The 26,470-nt window shown below is 35.5% G+C and overlaps 2 protein-coding genes across 3 annotated transcripts in view; both read right to left on the bottom strand.

Moving 5' to 3' along the window:
- LOC136024704 (neuronal acetylcholine receptor subunit alpha-10-like) overlaps nt 1-26,470 on the bottom strand; it is a 644,557-nt gene that overhangs the window by 565,582 nt on the left and 52,505 nt on the right. The gene's annotated exons all lie outside the window — the stretch shown is intronic.
- On the bottom strand, nt 8,084-26,456 carry LOC136024681 (ADP-ribosylation factor 4-like). Its single transcript, XM_065700102.1, is given in 6 exon segments — nt 8,084-8,285; nt 12,631-12,647; nt 12,650-12,749; nt 15,994-16,175; nt 18,696-18,776; nt 26,318-26,456. Coding segments are annotated over 6 exon segments (534 nt in total). The 5' UTR covers nt 26,385-26,456; the 3' UTR covers nt 8,084-8,198.

Here is a 26,470-nt window from a genome sequence, read left to right as displayed (position 1 = left end):
GCGCCAAAGAAAGGAGTCTTGAAGGGCTGAAACATCCTGAAGACTTTAACTTCAGGGAAAAAGAAGAGCAAGACACCAGATAATAAAACAATACAAGGAATTTCTGCTAAAGGAAGGAAAGATCAAACTACAATGTTAGCCACTTTTATGTGGTTTGCAAAATTTTATAAGCGTTTAGGTGGTAAATTTCTTGATATTTATCACTTTAGATTGAAAGTAAAAACAAATTATTAATTATCCTTCATGATTAAGTTGGGATCACAGCATGATTAGATGTCCTGTAAATGAAAACAGGCTAAGTCCTGGCTTCACAGATAATGTTCGAGTTCTACCAGAATTTTTGCTTACGGGTAAAACTCATCTGCGAGGAATCAAACTTTATTTTATTTTTTGAGGTTCGGAACAAGATTCTATAGTTCTTGCTTTAAAATATTTTCGTTTTAAGCCTCTACGAGTTAACTGAAAAACAAATTTTTACTTAAGTAATTTTCCATTAGCATATATCACTTACATGGATATATGCAGATAACGTAAAAAAAGGTTTAAAGTTTTTGGTTTTTATTTATATCGGTCTCATGTCGATATCAAAGGCAATGCTATAGCGTTGCTTAAAGTAAAGGCCATTAGGCTTCAATATTTATTATTATTTTTTCCCCAGTGGCACTTCATATGGAAAGGGTAGTCGTATAAACTTCGAAGGAGAAGAGGGGGCTCATTCGATTGGAGATCGGAAGTTCTAGTGCTATTTTTAGGATTTAAAAGTGACTGGGGGGAAAGCCCCCCACACCCTCTTTTCCTAAATTCATCCAATCGAAATTTTGAGATAGCCATTTTGTTCAAATTAGTCCAAGATCAAATATAAAATCGCCGGGGTCGACAAAACCCTCCAGAGCCCGAGGGCAAGTGTTAAAAGCTATACCATGGGGATGTATAACATTTTTATAGAAGGGTTGGTCATATACACTTTAGAGGGGGTTCATTCGATTGAAAATCGGAGGTTCTAGATCTCTTTCTAAGAGTTCTCTCTTTCTCCGAAATGCATTCGATTTAAGTCTTTGAATAATAATTTTGTTCAAAATAGTCCAAAGATCATATAGTTATGCCTCTGGAGTTGAAATAACGTACCGGAATCCTCGGGCAAGGTTTGTAAGCTATACCCTGGGGACATGCAAAATTTTTCATGCAATGTTTGGTCACATAAACCTTGACACTCACAGGGTGGGTCAAACACTCAATCAAATCCAGGTGGAAGATGTGCTCGTATAAATATCGTAGAGGGCTCATTCGTTTGAAAATTGAAAGTTCTAGTGCTCTTTTGAGAGCCAAACGTGATCGTAGGGCAACTAGCCCCCCGCCCTCTTTTTCCTAAATTCATCCGATCGAACTCTTAAGATAGCCATTTTGTATAAAATGGTTCAAATATCATATAACAATATAACAAATATCATGTAACACTCCTCTAAAAACTAATGAAAATCTTAAACAAGTGAAAATATCTAGCGAAACAAGTGAAAGACCTATTAACTATGCCTCCGGGCATGCAATGTCCCCCAAAACCCCCAAGGCAATAATTGAACATATACAATTTACCCTTTTTTGATTGCAGGAGTTTTTGTTCGGAAAAGGGGGAATGTTTGATTCTGATTGTGTTTGATTTTACTTACTTACTTATTTAGATCCTCCTACGCCTAAGGGCGCATAGGGCAGCAACGGTTGACCTCCAAATTGACCGATCCTGTGCCAAAGACCAAAGTTCGTTCAGAATGGTTCGGAGACTCGTCGCCTCTTTCTCCAGGGATAGACCAAGTGTACTGCGTTGTCTTCCACTCCTTCGAATGCCGTGTGAGGTCCATCACCACAAATCATGTGGGAGGTGCCCTTCGCACTAGCGGGCCGTATGCCCCGAATAATTCCATCTTCTCACTCTGATCTCGTTGGTCACCAGTGGTTATTTGGTATCAGTCCTTATTTGAGCATCCGTTACTCTATCGGTCCAATGTACTGCAAGGATTCTAAGCAGGCAATTATTCTCGAAGCCAACTAGTATTTTCTCAGATTCTTTTCATGGCTCCAGGACTCGCATCCATATAAAAGTACAGCGAGTACATTACTCCTAAACAATCGCAATTTCAACTTCTGAGAGTAGTACCTACGTCTCAAAATATTCTTAGGTTGAGAAAATGCTACACCTGCATACGCTATGCGTAGCAAGACTATCCGAATTCCCATCTTGGGCGATTTTACTACCGAGGTACTTAGATTCTCAGACCTTTTCAATATCAGTGCCTTCGTATTGTATCCCAGCTGCAATGGTCGTCAGAACTGCGTTTGCCATACTTTTTGCTTTATCAACATTACTCTTCAGGACCATAGAGGCAGCTTTCGCTTATAGTTCATCCAGATTATGTTGAATATCCTCTTGACAGTGAGCCACGAGAACAATGTCGTCAGCCAAATCGCAGTCGTGTACTCGACGCTCAGGGAATTGCTTTATGCCTCTTCTAAAGTGGCAAGCTCAAAGCACAAAACCTATAAGTACTGCGAGTGATATTGGAGATAGTAAACATCCTTGACGTACACTGGACTCGACAGGGAACCAATCTGACAGCCCATCCTTCGTCTGGACTGCACAAACGTGTGCAGCATACAGGGCTTTAATCATATTCACAATTTTCACAGGCATTTCATATGCTAGGAGAATTTTTCACACTGCCTCTCAGCGCACAGAGTCAAATGATTTCAAGAAGTCAATAAACACTAAAATAATCTGCACTTGTCATTCGCTTGATTCCTCCAGCAGAACACGTAAGCTAAATATCAGGTCGCACAAAGAACGATTTGGGCGGGAGCCATGTTGCTCATCACTTTCTTGAGTCTGAATTCTACTAAGTATAATCTGACATAGAACTTTACATCCGGCTGTATGGAGCGTGATACCTGTCCAGTTATCGCAGGATGTCTTTCGACATTTCTTGAAGATTTTCACGATAATGCCTTTAGTCTAGTCAGGAGGGACAGCCTTGTCGTCCACTACCTTACCAAGCAGCTTAAATAGAGGGTCAGCAAGAGTTTTTTTTTCCTATATTTCAACAGCTCCGGAGGGACTCCATCACATCCAGCTGGTTTCCAATTTCTTAGCGACTTCAGGGCTGTTACAACATCTTGAAAGAGAATGGGGCCCGAATAGATATCTAAGTGAAATAGGGGCACGTCAGGGACCGACGAGTGACTAATAGGGTATCGGTTGGTACAAAACATCCGAGAAATATTCACTCCAAAGTTCTGGCCATCTACCTGATTGGTATGCAGCTGTCCACTTTTATCCTCTATGAAGTGGCAAGGGTTTCTTTGCACGCCGGAAAGCATATAGACGGTTAAAATATCACCCCAACTGGCTGCTCTTTCTGCCTCAGCTGCTATGTTCTTAGCAAATTCTCTCTTGTCATTCCTGGCTGACATTTTCACTCTCTTATGGGCACATTTATGCTGCTTTATTAAACTACCACAGTATTACCTATCACTAGGCTGAGTAGATGAATTCAGACTTCCTGAATTAGCTGCCAACTTCAATATGTGAAATTTTCTACCCGTTGTGGGGAGTATGATTTCTGAGAATGTGCATCATAAGGCTATAGAAACCATGACCTATTTATTCTTCTATTCTTTAATTTCCACTTTTAATTTTCTATTATTACATTTCGGTCATCTCTCATGCAATTTTGGTGAATTATTTATTAATACCTCTCCCTCTCCTCCTCACCCTAGTCTTAGCAAATATACTAGGATAATTGGTTAGTCCGTCTTTGGTAGTCATTAACAGGGCCAGAAAAATGATAAGGAATTGGTAGGGGAAGGTGTGAAGTAGGCCTACTGGGATTGAACTCATCTCCCCATATTTTTACACACAAGATGATAATTGATACGTTTTGTAGAGATTTTCTCTTGTACTCACAAAAAAAACTACTGGCGGTGGTACTGGAGGGGCCAATGGCCTATTTTGCTTCTCTAAATATACTGATGAAAATTCTTCTCTTATTCCAGTTTAATCAAGATGCAACACGCCTACCCTTCGGCTACAAAGTTTGCAGTGAAACATCGGATAGGCCATGGGTCTACTTGTATCAACTAATAGAAATAAAATGTTAATTCACTTAAATCAAGGTGCAACATGCCTGTCTTTCTATAAAAAGTTGGCAAGGATAGGGAGAGCTATTGGAGGGTTTGTAGCCCCGCATTTTATCTCCAATCACTGTGATTTAAAAATCATATTATGATTTTATTTAAAACAAGATGCAAAGCTTACCTTGTGACTGAAAAGCTGCCGGGGAGCATTGCTGGATACTCCGGCTTATATTTGCAACAAATTAGCTCTTAACTTCTTTTTTGAGTAGATTCATTACCTATTTCTTGCTTTTTTGAATTGTTCTGCAATAAAGAAGTTCCGAGCCCATTGAAATTTTCAAACAATACCTCAAGAAGAATTTCGTGTTCAAATAACTTTTACAAAATATGTTTGTCAGCTCTTCAAGGAGTATTCACCAGCATTGCAAAGAAAATTGTATCCCTTCTTGGTTAAAAGTAGATTTTATTACCAAGGGCCAATTTCCAAACATCGCCACTAAGAAAGGGCAAAAGAAAACCTCACATTTCTTTATCAAGATTGAACTATTAAAGCTACGTTCTTCAATTTCAATCTCAAACACAGAAAATGAAATTACAAACTCAACTGAAATCACAAACAGAAATGCAGAGTAACACTTTAGGACTCGTAAGAAAATGCTCCTTTTTTGGATTTATAAAATTTTATAATTATCACTCTATTATCACAGTTATATCACAACTATATGTTAAATCTCCTTCTAATTCTTCTATCTGTTAAATATCCTATCTGTTAAATGTCCTTGTCTTGTTCCAGTTTTTTTTTTTTTTTTTTTTTTTTTTTTTTATAAAAGTGTTTTATTCTTGTTCTCTGTGGTCCATTACAAGCAAAACTTCTTGGGCCTAGTAACCGCTTTACTTGTGTAATAGTTTTTCTTTTAGTATTAATAAATTGATTGATTGAAATACGCGTGTGTTTGTCGCATGTCTTATGTACTTTTAAATTTTAGACTAATTTCAGTCTTTCAACCCGAAACAGAACAGAATTCAACCCGAGAACAGAAACCTAGCCCAAATGCAAAAAAGCTTGGAAGTGCAAATTCAGATAGAATTTATGATACAAACTTCAAGCCTTCACTTCAACTCTAACACTATGAACTAGGCTCAAGGAGAAACCTTCCTTCTTGCTCCAGGCAAAAATTATACACAGCTTTTCAAAACGTAATACTATATCCACAAATCTGGCTAGAGATCTATAATTTCTGTGAAACCCTGGAGGTTAGATCCTTATAACTTTCTTGCAACATACTAGAATTAACAACATAAGAGGAAAAAAAATTGTTGCTTAACTATTTGATACCCTTAGCCTTGCTAATGATGCTAAGACAAGGCATAACTAGAATGATTTATCACTTTTAAAGAGACACAGTAAACTTCTGTAAATATCCTTAAAAAAATGGCGAGACAAAACCTTTCCTCCCCTTTTCATGACCAGTAAGTACTAGTTAAAGTTCGCAATAAAGAAAACCTAACGAAGAAGATCTTAAAGAATAAACACATGTAAAATCAAAAATATATTCCAAGAAATTACTGACAGTTTATGTGGCATCTAGTGGGCCAAAATAAGTCTACAATTTAACAATATTAGATGGGAGCAGAGATTCCATTTCGATAGGGGAATTGAATAGATCACACCAAAGACAATGGAGGATGGGGAGGGGTCTGGGTTTAAGTCTACTTCAAAACTGATGATTTCATGGAAAATGGGTACTTTCCCGGTTGTTGTGTAACCAAGAGACAAAAACCTATACTCCAGGTTTGGCCCCTCCTTCCCAAATCCCGAGTATGTCACCTGCAATTGATCTTTATTTTTATTATGTTTCTTATGTGAACAACATAAAAAAATAAACAGATAAACAAAATAAACAACATAAACATATATTCCATTTTCTTTGTAAACAGAGTAGTCAGCAGCCTCTCTGGAAGCCAGCAAACCCAGTTTAAGTAAAATGTACCAGCCGAATATTTTTTGAAAAATCTATTTTAGAAACATCTATTAATCCAAACACATTTGGAAAGGAATCTAGAGGAAAAAATAACAAGAACAAGAAACAAAAAACAAACATAACACATACAAGATAAACAACATAAATGCCAGATGAAAATCCCTTTTCCCATGTAGAAATAACAAACAAACGATATTACCAATAGACAATCTCTGCACCATAAAAAGCCAAGTCCCTAATGAGATAAGATCTAAGGAGAATCAAAACACTTATAAGACATGAATTCCTAAAGCCAGCTCTTGCTATCTTTTACTATATAAAACACAACACCTTCAACACGGCCCTAGGACTAGCTCTGTCACAACATATAACTCATTTCATCAACTATATGACCAAGAATGTTTACAGTCTGAATTTAAAACCGGAGGGTATTCACACATATCAATGAAATCAAAGATTGCTTGATTTTTAAATGCACTAATGCATCTATGGTATTCTTTTTGTCAGTTGCACTTGGACTAGAGACAGGGAAGGTTTTAATCTTCGTTGAGTACGAAGCAAATTTTGGCCATGTTGATCAGTAATTCCATGTTTTCCTCGCAGAAAATGGTAAGGATCACCATGGAATATGTCAAATTCCTATGGAACTGAAATTTGAGACAATTTTAGAGATAATGAATAAAGCCCAAGAGCCAGCATTTTAGGAGTTGAATGAAAATTGGCCTTCTCAATCACACCTACATGAAAATTACCGTTGCAAAAGAGTTGCATAGGGAACCTTTTTTAGTATAAAGCTAGACACCCGTTTTTTAAACTTCTGCTGCTACGAGCCTGGGTTCGCTCTTTACTAGGGTGCAGCTACTGCTACGACCATAGCTACAGAAATAGAAATACTGTTGTATATTTTTACAAAGATCCAACAGAGAAGGGAAAATAGTGCCACTAATATTCTTTTGCTATAATGTTATACTATTCTATTGGCACTTATCTGCAACTGAAAATGACATTACTAATGTCAACGGGGCTGCTTTAAATTCAAGTGTTGTATGCATTTGAGCCCTTGAAATTTCATAGATTCAGTGATTCTCCTGGACATGGATAGCACTGGATAACACTGGGATGTTGATATTTGACTTATAACTGAAAAATAACAAATTTTCACTACTTTGTCTTCTTCAAACAAAACAAGACAATTTTAAACCGTCCCTGAACATTTTGTGATAGATCCAGGATAAAGAAGAGCATATCCATCTAGCACTTTCAAATAAAGAAAAGCAATGCCCTTTTTAAATGGGGCTTCGGCCATAAAACAGTTGCCAAACTCAACATTTTCTCAACGAATATACAACACCAATAAGAAAATACATTAAAAGGGGGTACACTTGAAACGTATCTGGAAGGATCAAAGGAATGTGTCAGTAACTCTTCCAGATCTTCTGTTAGGTTTAATTCTTAGGGTTTAATTTCAATTTCTCATTTGAAAAAACAAATTATCATAAAATAAATTAACTAGATTCTGCCCCAGAGAAAAGAATAAATTTAAAATTGAGAAAAATAACCTAGTCAAACATTTTTTATAAGGATTTACAGAAACGAACTCTAAAATATTTTGCCTATTATCATGAAAATTTTGCAGAAAATATAATCAAAATTACAACTTCTTATCATACTACTTAGACCAAGAGTGAACACCCATCTACGGCCACATTCTAGAATCTCTTGTCTATTAACATAAAACATTTTTGAAGGAAATATGACCAAATTATAAACTCTTATCAAAGACTTAGAGTAAGAGTGAAAACCCTTCTACGGCCACACCCTATAATCTCTTTCACACTTCAATTTATAGAATTTTAGATTGTCACTTATTTATTCATTTGACTTTGCATGTTCAAGCAAAATATTCACATACTATTCCTGGATACCTGTCAAAGGTTCCCCTGGCATGACCTAGGCCCTCTTAAAAAATGAGAAAAATATTTATTAAAGAATGTAATTATCCCATCAGTGTGGCGAATAATCAAAAATTAAATATAACAAAACTCTTGAACACAGAAATGAATCCAAAGAAATTAGAAAACGGTAAATTTTGAACTACTTCTTTGATAGCTCGTTAGAGAGCCAATCTAACCCTTCGTAGAGTCCATTGCCTTGAGTTGCACAGGCCGCTTGGATGTACCACTAAAAAAGAAAACAATAATTACGACAAGAGTAACCACAAAAAAATGGGTAGTCTGAATTTGATAAAAGCCCGAAGAATTCAAATAAGGCACGTACACAAGGAGCAACTTCTTAACTCCAAAAATTTCATGATTTATTCAATTATTTCAATATTGTTAAGTAATTCACATGTGTTCTCTGTTTCCCCTCTCCCCTACGAAAGAATACTATGCTAGAGGATTGTTATTTGCTTGTCACATGTGTAGAGACTTCAGCAAGGATTAACACAAAAACATTTGAGCACCTTTAGCCGACAGAGTTCATTTAGCAGGTACCAACACGAAGTCACAAAATTCACCGACGTAGGCCGTTTGCAATTTCCAATTTTTCCACATCTAAATATCCCAAAACCCTCAAAAACTTAAAAAAGGTTGGTCAATAAAGGGGGGGGGGGGTAAAAAATTTCTTTTCCCTTGATATCTTCATTGAAAAAAAAAAATACCCACCTAAATTGAGAGAAAAAAAAACAACTGCCACCCACCACGAAGTTTTCGTGAATTGACACAGCTGGTCATGACGATATGAAAGAAAACAGTAAAAAAAGGCAAAGAAAGAAAAGGGAAGAAGGGAAAATAAGAAAAATGAACCAATTATAAGAGAAGAAACTCGACAGTCGCCGTTAAAGATTCGAATCAATGTCACCGCGTTCAAAGTTCACGACCAAGTTCAAGGTGTTTCCCAGAGTCAAGTTCAATTTTTCAAACTCTGGTAAAGAACAAGACTCAAAATTAAAACATACAGAAATTAGCCAAGCTAAACAGTATGCATGCTATAAAAGACTAAACTCTTTACTGAGAATATAGAAAAAGCATAAAATCACTTTTAAGATTATACAGCTTGCATGTCAAATGCCAAGGTTAGCTGTATTATTTCAAAGAATTAGCTGTACTATAAAAATAATTCAAAATTCAACTTCCTAAATATTAAATCAAAACCTGAACGACTTTCTGATGCTCAGTTACTTAATTTCTCTATGTATTTTTTTTTTCCTTTAAAAAAATCAGAGAAGTGTAAATTCCCAATTTAATATTTTCAGTCGAACGCTCAATCAATCCCTCCATGCAAGAAAGAGTTAGCGGCGATCTTGGGAAAAATCTGAAGGTTCTACGCCGTACTCACACTTTTTTCTTCGGTCAAAAACTTAGTTCCGCCATTTAATGTCTACTCTTTTTTCTGTATTTTAGGTCTTAGCTTACACATGCAACATTAAAAAAGAAAGAAAAAAGAACAGAGCAAGATTTAAAAGAATAAGCAAGATTTTTGTTTTAGGGTAAAGTGATACAACATTAGTTTATGTACATGGTGCCCATAATAAGTAAAAGTATTAACTGGGTGCAAGAAAATAGAGCAAAAATCAGTTTTGAGAATAGAGTGCATACTGTAATGGCCTTTAATGACTATGTCATCATAAAAAAAACTATTTTAAGTATTGTGTGACTGACAACTATACTGTTTAATTGAGGCGAAGAAATAAAACCAAACTTGCAAAATCGACTAAAAGGTTCCCACATCACTCAAGAGAGACGGGCTTATCTGATCAAAATTTTAAAGTTTAATTGCTTTTTTCAGAGATAATTGCTTTTTAACCAAAAGATACTGAGAGTAACCAAACCCGCTCTTGTGCACCTTTTCCAGCTCTGAACTCCCCAATAAAACAGATTCAAAATCGTTACCTCGTTAAACCCCCCCCCCCCCCAGCCTCTTCTTTACATTTTCAGCTCATTGACATAAAGGTTTAGCATTTTCTAATTTAAATAAAGCGAAACCATGCAGACTCTCAGTGCAAAAATAGTCTAAACTCAAGCTGAGGGTACAATCACCCCAAAACCAAGATAAGTCCCAACCCAGTTCAAAACACGAGGTAAGTACCAGCTGCATAATGTTGATGACGTAGTGCAAAAGCGAAGCCAATGCTGCAGACAGACCAAGTTTGAAAAGGAGCTAAGTCCCAACTGCAGATAAACCCGGTGTCAAAATAAGCTAATCCGTGAACTGGTGCAAAAACAATCGCGAAAATGAGTGAAGTCCTTACTCGATGTAGAAACAAGGCAACCCGAGGTTGCAAACTGACTTGCTTCAAAAACCAGCGAAGTCTTGACTCGAAGCAGAAAGAGACTCTGAAGTTCCAACTCAGGGAAGGAGTAAGCAAATTTTAGGACAGATTCGACAAAAAACACACTGAGGCCTGGCACGATGCATAAACGGAATATGTCTTTATTCAGTGTAAAAAAAACACAACAAGATGCTAACTTGGTTCAAAAGTAAGCTAAGTCCAAGCCGTTGGCAGACTCAGTATTTAGTGCGAAAACAAGCTAAGTCGTAATCTGGTGCAAAATAAGCTTTGTCCTTGACCGATGCAAAAAAGGGGCCCTGACTCAATTCGAAATGAGCCAAGTCTCGGCATGAGCTAGTCTCATGTTGCAGAATGAATCAGCAAAAAAAAAAAAAAAAAAAAAAAAAAAAAAAAAAAAAAAAACAAAAAACAAAAAAAAAAAAAAAAAAAAAAAAAAAAAACGATAGCTAGGTTCTGACTCACTGGAGAAACTAGACCAGCCAACAAGGGGAAGGGAAGAGGATGACTTGATGTCAGTACGAGGCAAGTTTTGCCAGGGTACTAACAAGGGCTAAGTGTAAACTTCAGAATGAAGATGAAACGGAGCAAGACCAAGTTAGGTCCTTGCCCAGAGAAAAACAATTTCTCATTCAGAGCAGAAACGAGTCAATACCTACTCAGAGCACAAACAAGCTAAGTCATGGCTTGTTACAAAACAGTCAAAAGATACAAAATTAAGCTGACTCGATACAAAACAACATGAGTCTTTATTTGGCGTAAAACAATCTAATCCCAAGTAGCAGAATTTCGGTTACGAAGTGCAAAAACGATTAAGTAGTGAATTAGTGCGTGAACAAGCTAAGTCCAAGCTGCGAACTGTCCGCTGGGCATCATAAAAATAGGCATATTGCACCTTGCTTGAGTTCGAAACAAGCACAGAAACTCAGTAGTTTTTATATCGTAGAACCAATATGGACCAGCGGCTCCTGATAAAATCCCACCACATTAACTTTTTTTCTGCACTAGTTGCCCTTTAGGCCGCAGACTTAACGATGCAGTTTTTAAATAGTCCGTGAAAATGTTTTCGGCCCTTTTGGGCCCCGTTTCCTGGGTAGCTGACACCTCTAGCCTGGAGTTTTTTTTATAATCTACAGTACCCTTCACCCAGGGCCGTACGTGTTTAAATTTCAAACCAGTCTGGGACAAAAAGTTTTTTGGTCCGTTCTCAGGCAGCCTAATCAGAAAAGCAAAGGAGCTGAGGTATGGTCACACAATAAGTGACTTAGAACGAGTAGAAATTGAAGTGAATGAGTAAACAACATCTAAAAAAAAACAGAATTTTAAAGGAATAATCAAATTAAACTTAAATACCAGACACTAATATAGACGAATAAATTAAAACTAAGACAAACAGACATTAAAATGAAGTCAGTTCAAACTTAAAATGAACAGAAATTACCACAAATAATTTTGGAGCTACTACCAACTGAAACCATTTAAATATTAGTATCCTCTTCTCTTCAAACACACTTTTTGTAATAGAGCTGTAAAGACCAAACGATACTCAAGTCTTTTAGTGGGTTTGAGAGGGTGGTTGTCCTACTCTTAATTCTATGTGTTTTTTTTCGTTTTAAGTTGAACTTGCTGATTCCTTCTTAATTCTATTTACTTTAAAATTATCTATTTATCTCAAGTAATATCTATCACTTTCCACTTTAATTGAAACCTTTAATTCAGGTTTAATCTATCCATTCGTAGTAGTGTATCTTCGTTTTAAACTTGATTTATTATCTGTCTTTATTTCTGTTCATTTCAAGCTTTGATTATTGGTTTTTATTATTTGAAGAAATATTATATTTCTTACTCCTCAAGCAACAAGAGAGAAAAAAATACTTCGATGTTTTCTTTTTAGTTTCTTTTTCATGTTTGGCTTCTTCGACTCTGTCTAAAAAGAGAACGTTCTGCTTTATCTCCCTTACTAAAGTTATTCGTTCAACAAGGTCGGATATCGTGTCTCAAAATCTCCTAAATAAAAAAAACTGAGATTTTTTGTCATTTAAGACCTTCTGTCGGTATTGACTGTATTTCGGTTCAAGACTTCGATCACAGAATCGAAAATTTAAAAGTTCTGCAGCGTTTTGATTCGCTCAATTTTACATTCAGCACACACACAAAAAACCTTTAAATTGATACGTTACTCGATTTAACCTGGTACGGAAGTATTGACATACGAATAAAAATCTTAAATCCTACCTTTCTGTTCCTCAAAAACCGAGTCTGTCTGTCAGTTCTGCAGGGGACATGGCGTTTGGAAGGTCCTGTTTGTTAGCAAACACCAGCACAACCGCATCTCTTAATTCATCTTCGCTCAACTAAAAATAGAAAAAACATATAAGAGAATAATTTATAGAAGTTCTAACTAAACATTAAATAGAGGAAGGAAACTCAGAAATTGGGTGAAACTTTGATCTTCGCTCGATTAAAACCATGTAGTTTAAATAAAAATCAGGGAGGGGGACTGAAAAAAAAACAAACAAATAGCCGAAGCACAATATATCATCCGAAGCTCAGTATATTGAAGATTGAATCCCTTTGAAACATAGTTTAATGTATTGCCATACTTTGTTTTTTTAGTAAATTAAAAAACCAAACATTTTGGTTTGGCATTCCCTTTGAAAACCAATTCCTTTCAATAATTACTTTGACAAACTATAAAAGCTGCCAAATACAAGTGGTTTTTATGCATAAAATTCTATTAAATCCATAAAATATCACATTGGCTAAAACAAAGAAATTGGCCTTTTGGAAAAGACAGCTGGACATACAGAGGGATCCCTTATATTCAATGATTAGAGCACCATCATACCTACATCCAGCTGCAAATAAGATTCCTAACACCTTATTGGTCTTTGAAAAGTGAAATATCTGCTTACATCCAAATGTCGCAAACAAGAAACTTTGCTGTCAAAGTTCACGAGTGCGCTGCATACCTAGTACTCAGCTGATTCTACTCGGAGAATAGATGAAAGTTAATAATTCTATAAACACTTAAATATTTATTTTAACTTTTCAATTCTTGCTTCTTGCCAAACTTTAACTATTCTTAAGAAAACGGAAGGAGCTTAAAATGTTTGTACTGATGAAAACTCCACATAGGGGATATGCTAATAGCCCAGGACTTTTTTTTTTAGAAAAAATAACAAAAAACAAAGCCCAATCAGTCATCTCACATCCCTCCCAAATTATGAGAACAAAATATCTCGAGAAAGTTTTCAAAACCAGACCCACTAATAGAAAATCTTTCAAGGTCCCACTTGAACAGATGCTTTCGAAAGAGGTCAAATCTACCCCTACTTTATCTATTTTTGACCTTTGTATTATAATCCTTAAAATCAAGAAGCCTCTCTCGAGAGGTAAAATCACGTTTGTGCTCTACTTTTCCGAATAGTGTTCAGAAAAGGAATAGTTCCTTTTTCGTTTTCAACTGGCCGTCTTACTCCTGTTCCTAAAAAGAACAAACCCTTAAATGAATATTCTTCATACCGGCCAATAGCGGTAGCCACTATTTTTGCAAAATTTGTGAGAAATTGATAATGCCTGAATTGGTTGATAAATCTTACATACCTCCATGCCAATTTGGGTTCCAGAAAGGAATAGGGTGCGCTCATGCACTGACGGCATTGTCATTAGCTTTGACTGATGCTGGTAAATCAGGAGAGTCACTTGTTCTAGGGAGCCATGATGTCAGTCGTGTTTTTGAATCGGTAATTCAGGCGCATATCTTTATTGAAATGTACAAACGTAGGGTCAGTACTTGTATTAATCTTTCTTTGTATGATATGCATACTCACTTAATGTTATAATTAATCTGCCTGGCAAAATGATTCCAGAGATAGTCATATCTGTTTGCCATAGTGTAAGACAAGGTGCCCTTACATCCCCAATCACGTTTAATAACTGTACTCTGAACCCACAGTCCCAACGGTTTTCTCTTGTATATCACAAGGGATAGATGTATCTCTTATTGCTTGATCAGGTGATGTAGGTGTGCCTTGTTTACCTCTCAATCCAGGCAATCTAATGGTCCTATGTCAATTTTGAATTATTGGTCAACCTGCCTTAGACTCTAGGTGGGCGTGCCTTGCTAAAAAATAACAAACAAACAAGTGTTGTTCCAACAAGAGAGGCATACTTGCTCCCGCCAGTTACCCGTGCCATTTAACCAGACACTTGGAAAACTATAGGTTCTATGACTATCTTAGCTCTGTGACTATCTACCTTAGTTCTTCTGCCCTAGGAATGACGCATAATCGGATAATAGATAGACTTATCTATTAAAAAATGAACACCATATTTATGCAATCCTATCCTAATAAGGGGGTTAAAGCCAGATTTGCCTCTCACTCAAACGGACTATCTATCTTGGTTTTTTCTACAATTAGCCATGGCTTGATGCCCATACCTATTCGATCTTAAATCGACTCCCAAGTACATCATCTGTGCAGATGATGTACTCTTATTGCTTAACCAGCCGAATGGTACTGGCGTTTAAAAAAATGTTTTTCATTCTGAGTCGAGAGTATTCTAAGATAAATCTTCAGTTTAACGCTGAACAGTCAGAAATCGTACTGTTTAACTCGGTTCCAGCTCCTGAAGGATATAAAGTTGATCTTGATGGAACATTGGCTGCTCCTAAACCGAAAATAAGACATCTTGGCCTCCCAATCGGTAGCTCTCCATCCGTCATTTCCAGCGTAGGACGTCCAGTGCCTACGGCAGTATAGTATCTGCTAAACTTAGTTTTAATCGCCAGCTACTAGCTAAAACTTATATGCGCTTCCAAATTTTTTGTTCCTTGCAGCTATTTAGCGTACCTTCTCGGCGATGGAGATAAAAAAAATCTAGCAAATTTATTACCTGTATGTTAAATATCTCCTCAGCCTCCCACCTTGGACAAGCAATTCTTGGGCCAACAGGAGATAAGGTATTATAGATCCTAATGCTGCCATCGGCAGATGCATTCAGGCTTATAATAAGGAATCAATGGACACCCATTGTATTCTCTTTTAGAACAGTAAAAGTGTCGCGTTTTTTGTAATTATTTCGCCTATTATCTGTATTGTCTTTGTGTAGTTAATTGGGTAATTATTATGCTTAATTTATGAATTTTAATTTTGTTTTATTTGTCTTTCCCTTTTCTTTTTTTCTTCTCTTACGCTCCGTTTGTTATTGTGTTTACGAGTGTTCAAATATAAATTCAATTCAATATAAATTTTTTTCTAAGGGAAAGATGGAACTGGCAGTGGACACCTAAGCATATCGGCAATGTCATTTCACCGAAAATTAATTTAATAAATTGCTCGACCAACCTCGGTCAGCCGAATCAATTGATCACGGGTTTTCTATTTATCTTACTGTTGCTGAAATAAATAAATCTAATACGTTAATTTTTTCACAATATTTTCGAAAAGTTAGTTTCTTTTTTTCGTCTTTAAGACAAGGACAATGAGACACAGCTGCATATCTTCTTTTTTTATTTCAGCAGTTGCTAGGTTTATGACAATTGTTGCATTGATTTTAGCTCGTCAATAGTCAACCATAATTCAACATTTTTACCATCTTCTGAAGTTCGTCCTGAGCCTCACCAATTCTCTCCCTGTCATTGGAGTCTACGACAAAAATAAGTCCTTGGGTGTTTTGGAAGTAGTGGCGCCAGAGAGGTCTAATCTTGTCTTGGCCGCCAACATCCCAGACAGTAAATGAAATATTCTTGTATTCCACAGTTTCAACATTAAAACCTGAAAGGATATAATGTAAATTACAAAACCAATAATTGCCCTTGGTAGTAAATGGTATTTGTGGCATCAGAAGATACCATTGTCAAAACACTGAAAATAGTCTAAATTTTCAAACCACTTTCACTTAGAATAAAAATATGCCAGAAATTTCAAGGAAACATTAGCAACATTTAGCACAATAAATGTGCAACAGAAAATCCATTTTTACAAATATTAAATAAAAAGGCATGTTTTCTAAAATGACTGAAAAGAGCAACTATTACTACTAACAACTCACCGCAGCACCACGCCGCCTGAGGCCAATAGAGCTACGCAGGCTCCTCCTCCATCTACTCAAAGCCTCCCTCTTTACACCCTCCCATGAATTTCCCATTCTTTTTAAATCTTCCTTTATGACATTCTCCCAACCCAACCACGGACGACCTGCTTTCCCTTTAGCACTAGATGGTTGATGAAAAAGGACCATCTTCGGCAATTTGTCATCCTTCATCCGCAAAACGTGCCCTAGCCATCTCAACCTTTCTCTCATTATAGGCCTAGAAAGCGGGATTGAACCACACTTCTCGTACAGCCTACTGTTCGAAACTGGGATGCGAAGTAATTTAAAGCTCTATGAAAGAGCGTAAATAGAGGTTGGTTGAGGAGGGGCCGTCCCTATCATAAATAGAATAATTTACACTGGTTTTAAGTTTTAATGTCATTCTTTAATTTGAGGATTTTTTTTTAAATTCATCTCTGTTCTTTTTTACACCAAACTTTAACTTTTTGGACAGCAATTCTTCGAAGAAAGGAGCTCAATAAGTGCATTTGCTTTTCTGAATTAAGTATAGTTATCCATGTCGAGCTATCATCTCATAAAATATAAAGGGCCTTTTCGCAAAGAAAAAACGATCAAAATGGGTTTTTTAAGGCCAAACAAAATACTGAAAACAAAGCAAGTAAAAATTTTCAAAGAAAATGTCAAAAAACTTCATAAAAAAACTTTTAAAAATACCATGTTTTACAAATAGACTAAAAAGGGGAAAATAAATTTGTCAGTTCTAAAGGATACTTTTGATATACATGCTTCAAAATTTTCTGATTATTTTGAATGTTGTGAACTCTTTTATAAGTAATTGACTGAATATGCGCGCCATGTTTAAATTTTTTGAAATTTTTTACAAGTTTGAGTAAAAGAGTTCACAGAATTCAAAATATTCAGAAAATTTTGAAGTATGAATATCAAAAGTATTCTTTATTCCTGTAACAGCGGGTAAAACTCATCAAAGGCACTTGATGACACCTTGCACGTCCTGGTCATTAAGTAAGCAACAAAAATTCTATTATTCATGCCTTTCCAACCAAACCAAGACTTAAAAGCTCCCTTATTCATCATGAGCACTAGCCCAGACGTATGTGCTCCTTCCTTCCGGCGAGTATAAGTTAATTCTATGTCACCTCATTTCTTATATTCTTACCATGGCAAATTTGTTTCTGAAACTCCTAATAAGTTTAGTTCAGAACATCTGATATTGGTTCGTAATGGCTAAGAACTCCTTCTCAAGTATACACAAATCGCTTCATCTGATTGGAACAGGACAGCATGAAGTCATTTGGGCCTCAAGTAGAACGGAAGCTTTGTGCGAGCCTTAGCCAATCTTGGTCACCAAATTTTCCAAATTTGGTGATGCTCATTCTATCAAGAAGAGTTGACGTCATATACAAGCAGTCTCGAGCCATTTGCCTCAAACTCATTGTCTATTCATAATGGCAAACACAAAATACAAGTTGAGGCAGTCCATTATAGCACAGCTAGGAAGAAGTTATTAAGCCCTAAAGCCCCCCCCCCGCCAATAAAAGAAATGATCCATTTATCAAAATATGGTGCATTGCTGTATCATTTACTCCTTGAGGGGTGCAACTACTCAAGGTCATCCTGCAGCACTGTTGACAGTTCAAGTTCCTCCACAATGTGAGCCTAATAATAATCTTTATTCCAGCCTATTGTTGATTTCAAAGCCCACACTACCAAGGTTTCCCTAAAGCTAGTTTTATTTTCCAGTAGCTTGATACAAAAGAACCAAATCACAAATTTATCACACATCTACTTGTCTTTGAATTCACAACATACTAACCATAAAATCAGTTCAACATTCTTTGTCTAACCAATAGCTTAAAAAAATGAATAATAAATCTCCAAAGGACAATAAATAAACGCATAAGATTACACAGCAACAGCATAAAGTTTAGCCATTCAGAATTTAAAACGACAACATCCACCTTTTCTTTTTAGATTCTTCAAAGCATATGATTCACTCTCAGCTGTTCAAAATGACTCTTGGTTTTATTTACTCTTGACTCTATGTCCATGATGGAACTTTCTAACAATGATCATTAGAGTACCAAAGTAACAAAACAAAGTTTACTATGTAATTAACTGTAACTGGGACATTTTTCAACACCAAAGTAGTTTTCAAGTAAATACCTCAGTTCAGCAGTCTGTTTAAAACTACATAAAAAAAATAATAATAAAACACTTGCCTATTGTAGGAATTGTTGTGACAATTTCTCCAAGTTTTAATTTGTACAATATGGTGGTCTTGCCAGCAGCATCAAGCCCAACTGAAAAAAGAAATCAAGTCAGCCATCCAAAATTCAGAGCAAATTGTCATACTTTTAGTTATTTTTTCTACTAAATTATGCTTGAACTTCAAGTTTCCTTCAGCTTTTAATGTTTCTAATCTCAAATACTAAAAGGCCAATACTTTTCTATAAAACAGGACTCTCAACAGTTAAGGATTTAGTCTGGTCTAGACAACATATCGGGTAGCTAGGAATTCCTGACCCCCATGCGAAGGATTATACTGAATCAGCATTGGCTGTGCTTTATTGGATAAACATAGAGAAATAAAGGTATATGAAAAGCTTTAAAACCCTTCTTCTTTCAAAACAAATGACCAGTTTCTTATCAAAGGAAAAATTCAAAAGAACACAGTAAAAGGTTCATTAAGGCTGAATCGTCATTGCTATCCTATCCTTACTAATGACACAATCCCCCCCCCCTCACTACCAACTTTTTCAGAAGCACCTTAAAGCCAACTTTTACATCATTACATATGGGAGCTGCAGGCCCTTTTTGTGTTAGTATGAATGACCAGTTTATAGTTGATGAAAACAATCCAGCCACCAACAATGTAGTCAAAGATTTATTCAGGCCAAATCATCATTGTTATCCTTAGAGAAGACACAAACCCCTCCCCCTTGCAACCAACTTCTTTAGTAAACCATCTTGCTAATTGCTCCTCCATTTCAGCATAACAATTTTCCCTATAGAAAAAGCTGTCTAACAAATGCAGTTGTTGGCTGACAACTTGACACAAACGATGATGACGAGTCTTATATTATAAAGAAGTAAACTTGGTTTTGGTTCTACATATCAGATATTCCATGTGATATATCTCAATTGCACTAATAAATCATTTATAAACAAAATATATAATTAAGAAACATTTTAAGCAGTAATATTGACGAAATTCCTTCAAGACAAACTGTAAACACTTTTTGTATAGTTTGTGCAGAATGTATAGGTTTTGAAGAAACTGTGTAATGAATTATCTTAAAAATGTAGGCACATAGGATGGGGAACAAAGAAGCTTCTCAGATCCAGAAGAACCTCAGCCCTCCCACAAAAACTGAAAATTTGGTGCAAATAAATACACACTTCTCACATTTTCAGTCTCTCCTAAGGAAAATTCTGACCCCTCCCAATAGTAAGACTTGAATACGTCGAGTCACGACGTAGGCAATAATGCTCCTAAACCAATGAATCAAATATGAATGGTCTCAAAAAGTCTTGTCATACCCAATCATCATTTTTCAAAGTTAGAAGTGATTCCTTTTGTCATTAGGTCTATTCAGAGTTTTTGACCCCAAGCAATGTACTTGGCAACAGATTCAATCTTTTCACAATATAAGATTACCTGATCTAGTAACAAAAATAGATAGAGGAAAAATGCCTCTGCCTAAGTAAAAAGTCATGTGGACTCCACTCATAATTTGCTTATTTTGTAGCTACTTTTTATGGAAGGGGTTTGTTCTAGAAACTTGCAAAGAAGCTCATCTGTTAGGATATTGAAAGTTCTGGTGCCTTTTTTAAGTCAAAATGGCTTGGAGGACAACATCAACGTTTGTGTATCCTTTTGAGCTTTACTTGCAAATTAGTTTGAAACTTCCAATTGCAAATCCTTGATTGGCCAGCCAGACTTGCTTAAAGCATATCCCCAAGTCCTTGGACAGAGAAAACCCCAATGCAAAAGGGAAAACAGAAAAGAGTTCTGGTTCCCCCAAAAAGGGCAAAATATTTTTTTTTGTCATCACTATTTTAGACAGATATTTTGCTCAGAAACGTTGAAAGGTCTGATAAGTATACCTTGAGTGTCAACATCACCCCTACAGTCAATGTTCCTAAATTATGTAAATTACCCATTGTTCAGAGATAAACTTGGCAGAGAATGTGACCATCTTTGTATTTGGTTGTCTGATTCCTTGATAGGCTTTTGTTGCTTGATAGGCTAAGACTAGGCAACAGATGAGTGTTTTGACACTATTAGGCCCAGCAAAAATTTAGAATATAATCCCAGTGAAATAGACAAATATATCAAGAGGAAGTGTACTCACCCAGGCCATCAAAATAGAACATAAGTAATACTTCAAGTACTACTGGGGGTTGAGTCAAAACATATGTAAACTTAGCAATAGGATAAGACAGCTTAAACTTTGTTCTCTTCAAAATATGGGTTTGTAATAGAAAATACCAACACATTTTTCTAAGGAACTTGAAACTTCTATACATATGCTATGGGTATAGGGAACCCCTATGTATTGTTGAAATCAAGAAAAAATTGTTTTTGCTCAAAAGTGGGCACAAACTTTTTTTTTATGGTCAGCAAGAGCCTGAAACAATATTGATCAGCTCGGTTACTTGACTTTGAGTCATTCCAGACTAAAAGATTTAGGACACCCAAAAATAAGCCTTAAAAACTTTGTCTCTCCTATTGACTGAAAAATGACACTCAAAAGTTTCTTGGCTAGGTAGACCACAATTCAGAAAACAAATTTGAAACAAATTTTAGCTGCATAAGTTCATGTTGCCTCAGAACATACCCAATTTTTTTGCTAATAGGCTTGTAGCTTACTGGGCATGTACACAACACCAGGTAAAATTCTATGAAAACAAAATATTCTGTGAATTGGTTAAATTTCATGTAACATGTGAAAGAGGGCTAATAAGCTTTCTTTTCTCAGATTGTTTTCAAGTTACATAGTGACCTCAATGTCACAAAGTGACCTCAATGAAGACAGGAGCTATGGAAAGACAATTATTGTATTGATTTTTGATTCCCAAAATAGGCCTAAATTTGTTCCATCTTTAATTGGCTTAGCAAATCACTATACATTTATACTGGGCCAAATGGACCTAAGAGAGGAAAAAACATTCAGAAGTAAATGCATTACATGGATCCATAAAACACAAAAATAGGCTAAACATAGTTTTCTGATCAGTGTGAAACTTTACAGGTAAGTAGACTGGACCAAATGGACTTCAATAGAGCAGTTAATTTTGGAAGAAAAATGTGGTTGCATTGATTCTTGGTTTGAAAATTTATTTATATATATACATATATTCAGGCCTGTTTAAATGCTTAAGGCCATGTAGACAATGTATTTGTCCTGTAGGGTCAATATTTTTATAGATCTTGAGTAATACACTGAATGATTTATTAATTTTGTGAGTGCACTGATTATTCAATTTGAAAAGAGCAAATCAGGTAGATTGTCCTCCTTATCCCTGCATCAGGGCAAATTTACAGTTTTCAACATAATTTAGCTAGGCTAGAATAAATACATAATCAAATGTCTTCTTTTATGCTCTTTGATATTCAGTAATTGCTTATGAGGAAAATTACATTTTGGTCCCTTAATGGGCCCCAAATAGTAAAACAGTCCACAGTAACCAAAAAGTTCAAAAACATGTTTCTAAAAAACTGTCTAGTGACAAAAAAGCTGTTTGCAGTTTGCTTGTGAAAAATAGCTGTTTGCATGTGATTCATAATTAGTAATTTTCCTTATTGTTACCAATAAAATGTTATTTTTAAAATATATTTGTAGGAATTTTTAAAAAGAGCTTGAAACCCCACAAAAATAACACCATAGCAAACATGATGTCATTTTAGAGGGTTTAAAAGCCCTTTAAAGGCTCAAAATGAAATTCCTCCAAGATCAGTTATTGAAATATGAAAGATCATAAAAAAGCATCAAATGACCTAAATGATGTGGTAAACTCCAAATTTACCAAGACCAGGAATGGAATTGTTTAGACATTGGTTAATTTATAGCAAACCATATAACTGGCTTTTGTATAAAGTGAATATTCTACGTAATACCTTTTTTTATGCTCTTTACAAATATAATAATTGCTTCTACCAAAAATTCAGATTTAAGCACTTTTTTAGCTCTTAGAAATGACAAATTTTCATTTAAAGTATGAGTTATCCATCATTTCCAACAAAATAATGCTACATTTTATCAGTGCTAAAATTATTCATAATAGGCCTAAGATTAGTTTAGGTTAAAAAGTGCTTAAATCTAAATTTGTGGTAGAAGGGATTATTACATTCATAAAGAGCTTAAAAAAAGGCATCAAGTGGTATATTCACTTTATACAAAAGCCAGTTATATGGTTTGCTAGAAATTTACCTAGACATTTACTCATTAAAATTCTAGACAAGCCAATTTTTGGTCTTGTAAAGTGGCTAGGTTAGGAAAATAAATGGTAAAATTCTAGTTAATTGACTTCTTGCTATCTCAGAAAGGGTTTAGGTTAGGAAAATGTAACTTTCAGAGATAGGTCTACAGGCTAAAGTATGTCTTGGGAAGGTATTTTGAAGTAACCACCTCTACTCCTTCTATCTCAAGAGGGCCCTGAAATTTGCCTATATGACAGGTCTATACCTATTGAAAGTTTGACAAAACAACATTTTACCTTAATTTTCATTTACAAGTTGCTTTTCTCTACCTTTAGTTCTGAAAATGCAATTCCTGTTATTTGAGTAGAATTTTGAGCCATACCACTGTTTTTTTTTTTTCAAAATTTAGGAAATGTATTTACATATCTTTAAAACCTTATAAAATAGAATTGAGCGAAGTTATGAAGCTGAAAACAATTTTGTTGTACTTCAATTAAGCAGAAGATCTATTTTGCAAGGTTTCACCTTTACAACACACATATTTTTAAAGGTCATCAAAGGTCAGGGCCCTCTAGAGGGAGAAGGAGTAGAGGTAGTTGCTTCAAAATACCTTCCTGGACATATTTTAGTTGGTAGATTCATCCCTGAAAGCTTTATTTTCCTAACCAAAACCCTTTCTGAGATAGCAAGAAGTCAATTAACTAGAATTTTACCAAATAAAATTTCAGTAACCCAGGGCAAAAACATTCTCTGGGAGGTTAATGCCAAGCGGGACACCACCCTTTGACAAATGGAAAAACACAGCATGTAAGCCTATATAAAAAGGTACTATCCAATCTCTCTATAAATACAAATATTTTTGCCATCTAGTTGGATAATTTGGCAATCTCTATAGCAATCTTTAAATTTGTCAACTAGTTCACAAGAAAATTTGCCCCAGAAAACTATTCCTTTTCCAACTAGTTGACCACTAATTCCTCCCCAGCAACACTTTCTTTCCAACTTGCTAGAAGCAAACATTGTCCCAGAAACACTTCCATTAACCATCTAGTTGGCAAGTAACTTTTCCCCAGAAAAAATTTTATTAACCAACTAGTTGATGAAAAACTTTTCCCCAGAAAACTATTCCTTTTCCAACTAGTTGACCACTAATTCCTCCCCAGCAACACTTTCTTTCCAACTAGCTAGAAACAAACATTGCCCCAGAAACACTTCCTTTAACCATCCAGTTGGCAAGTAACTTTTCCCCAGAAAAATTTTTATTAACAAAATATCAATTTTATACTTGTATTCTTGATTTAAGTAAAACCTCCCAAACAACAGAGAATTTCAAAGAACTTTACATCATGTTAATTACATCTCTCAGACTTCTAACCCTCATTTCTGGGGAAAAGTTACTTGCCAACTGGATGGTTAATGGAAGTGTTTCTGGGGCAATGTTTGTTTCTAGCTAGTTGGAAAGAAAATGTTGTCTGGGAGAAATTACTTGCCAACTAGTTGGAAAGTAAGTCTGGCCTGGGAGAAATTACTTGCCAACTAGTTGGAAAGTGAATATTTTTCAGGGGCAAATTTTTTTTGTCAACTAGTTGACAAATTTGATTATTGTTGGGATTATAGGCCTATAGCAAAGCTGATTATTAAGGCTGTAACATTAAACTAGGCTTGTAAAAATTTTAAATGATGGTCTTTTATCTATCTTGAAAAGTAGTTGAGCTTGCTAAATTATTTTCTTAGGGATGGATCTAGGGTTCAACAATGGCGTCAATTGAGTGGGAATTCCCCCAGAATTTGAAAAATACTTTAGGGTTTTTTTAAATTAGAATTTATCTATTTTGGGACATCCATCAAAGAAACAAAAACAACCCCCTAGATTTTAGAACTGCACTTAGCAATGGGTAAAATATATTGTGGTCACTAAAAACTTTGACAATCTTACATATTTTACCATTATTAATTTGTAAAAAAAAATGTGATCCAGACATTTAACATTGAATTCACCAAAAAAGACCCATCCTTTAGACACACTAAAGGTTAGATAGTAATGAAAAAGCTTCAATTACAACTTTTAAAAGGAGTAAGCCTCATAGCTTCTAGAAATTTAACCATACCTTCAGACTCAAAGATCCTGAAGCAGGTCAAAATCTTGAAAATGAGCTTCTAGTGTAGGTAATTTGTAAAAAAAAAAGTATCAAAACTGAGATAAAAACATTCTTACATACAGAAAAGAAACAGACAGATGAATAAAGCAACATATAGCATTTATGCTAATAAAATGCAAAACAGAAAAGTTCACTAGATGGTTAACAAAAGAGTTTCTGTGGCATTGTTGTTTGCAAACTAGATAGTTAACAGAATTGTTTCTGGGGCAACAACTTTTTCCAGCTAGATGGAAAAGGAAATATTTTTTTTGGTCAAAGTTTTTCATCAGCTAGGTGGTTAATAAAAACATTTCTGGGGAAGAGTTACTTGCCAACTAGATGGTTAATAAAAGTGTTTCTGTGGCAATGTTTGTCTCTAGCTAGTTGGAAAGACAGTGTTTCTGGGGAAAAATTACTTGTCAACTAGTTAGAAAAGGAATAGTTTTCTGGGGCAAATTTTCTTGTGAACTAGCTGACAAATTTGAGTATTGCTATAGAGATTGCCAAATTATCCAACTAGATGGCAAAAATATTTGTATTTATAGGGAGATTGGATAGTACCTTTTTATATAGGCTTACATGCTATTTTTTTCCATTAGTCAAATGGTGTACATCCATGCCAAGCTACTTTACTAACCCTCTTCTGATTCCTATGTCTTTGAAATGTGCCTTCTTGATAGGTCTATACCTATTGGAATTTAGACAAAACAATATTAGCCTATAACTTAAATTTCATTTTATTTTTCTCTGGTTTTTGAAAATATAATTCCCATAATTTGAGTTGGCTAGAATTCAAGTCATATCAATAGTTTTTGTAAATGTAGGCTACTTGCAGATCTTGAAACCTCAAAACTTAGGATTGAGCACAAGTTGTAAAGCTGAAAATAGGCTACTTTTCTTGAACTTCATTTAAATAAAGGATTTACTGTGTAATGTTCCACTTTTGTAACTGAAAAATTTCTTAAGTTCATCAAAGGTCAGTGCCACCCTAGAGGGAGAAGAAGTGGAAGTAGGTAGGCTACTACAAAATACCTTCCTGGGATATAGGCTATTCTTTAGATCTGTACCTTAAAATTTAATTTTCCTAACCTAACCCCTTTCCAAGATAGCAAAAAGTACTTTATCTAAAATTTTACCAGAGAATTTTGCAGCAAGATTAACAAACAAAACTCATCTGGCTAGTATGGCCTGAACAAACAGGCCTCAACACCAATGCTGGTAAACAGGTTAGTGTGTGAGTATTTATACCCTACCAGTGACTATTGAGAGAGCAAATTACCCATGAGAATCCGCATTTGAACTTTTCCAAACAATCTTTGAAAAACTGAGGAAAGCGTGAGCCCCATTATTGCTACCCTTTTAATTTGAAACCTCAATAGACGTTCAACTTCAACCAACTATATTCCTTTCTTCTTTTTTTCTGCTCATCTGC

This window comes from Artemia franciscana, chromosome 1 (genome assembly GCF_032884065.1).
Source record: "Artemia franciscana chromosome 1, ASM3288406v1, whole genome shotgun sequence".
Lineage (NCBI taxonomy): Eukaryota > Metazoa > Arthropoda > Branchiopoda > Anostraca > Artemiidae > Artemia > Artemia franciscana.
The sequence above is the reverse complement of the archived record's forward strand: the minus strand, read 5'-3'. Positions and strand labels throughout refer to the sequence as shown.